General features: G+C 47.3%; 1 protein-coding gene across 1 annotated transcript; it reads left to right on the forward strand.

Moving 5' to 3' along the window:
* The first annotated feature begins 2,498 nt into the window (after positions 1 to 2,498).
* LOC111868157 lies at positions 2,499 to 3,442 on the forward strand. Its single transcript, XM_023858586.1, has 2 exons — positions 2,499 to 2,697; positions 2,799 to 3,442. The coding sequence occupies exons 1-2, from the start codon at positions 2,499 to 2,501 to the stop codon at positions 3,440 to 3,442; spliced, it is 843 nt and encodes a 280-aa protein (XP_023714354.1).
* The last annotated feature ends 232 nt before the right edge of the window (positions 3,443 to 3,674 follow it).

Genomic DNA, 3,674 nt, shown 5'->3' on the forward strand with positions numbered 1-3,674 from the left:
CCCTCATCCTGTGGATAATATCATACGAAATGTATCCCGTTGTCATCCCTTCCATATCCAAGTCAAGAGGACAAGAGTTTCTGTTTCCCACAGCGTCCAACCAAATCTTGGGCCCTCACAACCTCCTATTCAATTTTTACGGGATGTGATTTCCTCGGGTGTTTGCGGCCGGGGCGTAAAGCTAAAGCCCTAAAGAATATCGAAGCTGTATCTCCACTCCCCCGTATGTCTTCATGATCTTCACCTTTTTTTAACAAAGTCAAAAGAAAGCAAGTAGTTTTTCGAAATAATATTTTGAAATCTGTTTACGTGATATAAAACCGCCTGCTCTGCGATCACAGAGGTAAATCCGGTTAGTGATTTTGTTGAAATAATAGCTAAAGTTATCACCGGGAAGACCTAGACGTAGATGGTAGAATAATATAACAAGATGTTCTGGGAAGAATTAATTGTCTCTTTTCCTTCCAATGCAGTCTAGTAAATTGGCGCTGGCCCTCGCCAGCCCAATTATTTTTGGTTTCGGGACCCATTACGATGTTTCATTTTCAGCTTTTTAAGCGTATTGAAAATGGGATGTATTCTTCGCCGAGAGTCAGAGTCAAAATTACTTTGCGACTCTCAGTTTACCGCCAGTCATTGGGACTTGAGGACTCACGAGTAGCAATTTTATTTTCAACTAAACACTTGCTGTCATAATCCTTATGTAACATCCTCTCTGCCATGAGGAGCTCGCCAGCGCAGTCATTTTCAGGTCCAAGTCCCGCGAGACTCATGACCACATTTCGTTGCTTCAGTTTCGAAACTCCCTCAACTTGTAGGGCCAGGTCCCAGTATATATATCCCAGAGCATCAGGGTGGCGCAGTTATAACCGCAGGCACTGGGATCCCTTTATGACGCCTACTTCTCGCAAGGTTACGATGGAGTTATTCGACCTGCCTCCTAAGTTCTGTGGGGAAAATTATCGAATACTTTACTTGATACTACATGGACGGCATAGAAGACGACGCATCCAAGATTTCTGATAATGTTGCGTATGTTTCATGCCGCGGTAACGTTTTAACCGAGCCGTTGCCTATCAACGATAAGGAGCTATGCGTGCAGATACAAAGAGTGACGGGAGGGATTCAAGAAGGACGTCGTTTAGAAGGGGCCCAGGTTCAACGGTATGCATACCAAGATTGTTTCGGGCATTCAAAAGTTGATGGGGGCGATACACAAACACACAGATATCATGGTGAGTTCTAGTCCCGGTGGGGGAAAATATTTTCACTTCTCCATGTCGTCCAGACTGCCTGTGGGGCCGACCCACAACCTAGCCAACGAGTTACGTGAGATTCTATCCCCGGGGTTTCAGCGGCTGGGTCGTGAAGCTGAACACTCACATCCATCAAGTGCCTAGGTCAAGAAAATTTGTGTCTATACATCAATTCCCCCAGACATCTTCATGGTGTAGCGCTGAATTAGTTAAGCACGGGTGCAACCTTTCTTTAACTGTCCTCTTTTCCTACGCCGTCTCAGCCGCCACCATGTTATGACCGGATCAGTATAGCTAGGTCTCCACTAGCGCGGATATTGAATCCCATGAAGTGGGCGCATTATTCAAATTCCAAATTTTCGAAGTTATATGTAAAATATGGATATTGTTCTAACGTGTCGGAAACAGGTATGAAAACTATTTAAACATAAGTTTTTATATCTTTATTGAAGAAATATTACAATTAAGGATAAAAGTAATATAAATGTTACATTAAAGGATAAACTTAATACAATTTAAATGTAGTCACAGAGTAGTTGTAGAGGGAAAAATAAAGCAAATAGATGCCTTGGAGCTACAGGAGTACAAGCGAGGAACTTGCAACAGACATCAGATATTCAATCGAAAATATTCCCTATTATTACAGCAACTAGCAGTGTCCCATTGTGCAATCGAAACACCTCAGCGAATTTGTATGTTTCGATCGAGGTAGGTTTTAGCATTCATGATTTCTTCACGACTTGTACAGCTCGAAAGATAGTGTGGGAACTGCCCACATTCAAGCAATTGAGACAATGTAAGCGTCATTGCTTAGCAACAAACAGTAAACAACGGTTGCTAGGCAAAAGCGAGTAAACAGCGGTTGCTAGGGAACTTGTAAACACGGTGTCTGGCAACAGCAGTACCTATTACGTAACCGTTTTATGTATGTCCGATTCTAGGCTACATAAGAAGATACACTGAGTTACAGTGACATTTCTACGGTTCTACAATTCAAGTTCAGTGTTCAAGCAGTTCACTATTGTTGTTATCCGTCTGAATATACTATGCAGCTGCAATAAATCCTGTAGGACCGTTCAACTAGTGGTTGTCTCTTCATACAACGACTCCCACATTGGTGACCCCGACAGTACAACACAAATATTGGACAGCGGTCGAATAGAAGACCTCCTGCAACAGTACGTAACACACATGGAGACTTTACAAGGCGATCTACGCACCTAACGAGAACAGGAAAAAAAAATGGAAGAAAAACAGCATGATGCTGGTATTACTACCAGACCAGTACCAATAGAGACACCAACAATTGCCGTGCGACTTCCGCTGTTCTGGGCCGACAGACCAGCAGTTTGGTTCGCTCAAGCCGAAGCACAGTTCCCTTTGGCGGGTATCAGTAGCGAGCAGACGAAGTTCTGCTACGTGATCTCGCAGTTGGACCAAGGTTACGCATCGGAAGTAGAGGACATTATCACCTCTCAACCTACCGAGTCCCCTACATCCTACTGAGGACCTAGCTTGTGAGGCGGCTATCCCCTTCACCAGAGCAGCGCATCCGGCAACTCCTCACGGTTGAGGAAATTGGCGAACGTAAGCCGTCCCATTTCCTGAGGTACCTCAAAAGGCTCGCACCAGAGGTGTCTGATAACGTCATCAGAAGCGTCTGGATCAGCCGGCTACCCCGCAACGTGCAGAACTTCCTCGCCGGCCAGAACGAGAGCAACTTGGAGGCCGCAGACCTCTGTGCAGACAGCATTTCCGAGGTCGAAGCCTGGCCAACGCTCGCTAGCGTTGATGAACCCACGGACATCGGCGCACTTCGGCAGGAGATCGCTGAACTCTCGCGCCAAGTGGCTGCACTCAGGACCGAACAGGACCGCCTCCACCCCCGCTTCAGGGAGTCCGACAACAAACCGAGAAACAGAGGCTCCCGTCGAAAATGTTCCCGTCCCGCCTTCAACATCCGACGGCCCGGCCGCTTCGGCGCTCGGGCACAAAACTGTAATCCGCCCTTCAGGAAAATTGACGCAGCGGACTTCATCGGCGGTACATGTCTGCGCTACGATAACAGGCCGAATCTTCATAACGGACAGGGTCAGCAAACGGCAGTTCCTTGTCGTGACGGGTTCGGACCTCTGTGTACATCCCCACAGGCTCGTTCATCGACGCATGGAGCGTACCAACTATGACCTGTGCGCGGTTAATGGCACTACAATCCACACATACGGATGACTGCCTCTCAGCCTCAACTTGGGCCTACGCCGAGAATTCACGTGGCGCTTCGTGGTGGCCGACGTCCCGCATCCTATCATCGGCGTGGACTTCCTGTCGCATTTCGGTCTTCTGTTGGACTGTTGGAACAACCACAATCTAGACGGGGTCACGACTCTGTCAGCCCCGGCATCAGCGGCCAACGCACTG

Source organism: Cryptotermes secundus, unplaced genomic scaffold (assembly GCF_002891405.2).
Source record: "Cryptotermes secundus unplaced genomic scaffold, Csec_1.0 scaffold3772, whole genome shotgun sequence".
Lineage (NCBI taxonomy): Eukaryota > Metazoa > Arthropoda > Insecta > Blattodea > Kalotermitidae > Cryptotermes > Cryptotermes secundus.

What these genes read in the sequence shown, in the direction of transcription:
- LOC111868157 (XM_023858586.1), top strand. Translation starts at nt 2,499, where the DNA reads ATGGAAGAAAAACAGCATGATGCTGGTATTACTACCAGACCAGTACCA. An exon ending in GATCTCGCAGTTGGACCAAG is followed by an intron (nt 2,698 to 2,798) that starts GTTACGCATCGG and finishes CCCCTTCACCAG; the next exon opens with AGCAGCGCATCCGGCAACTC.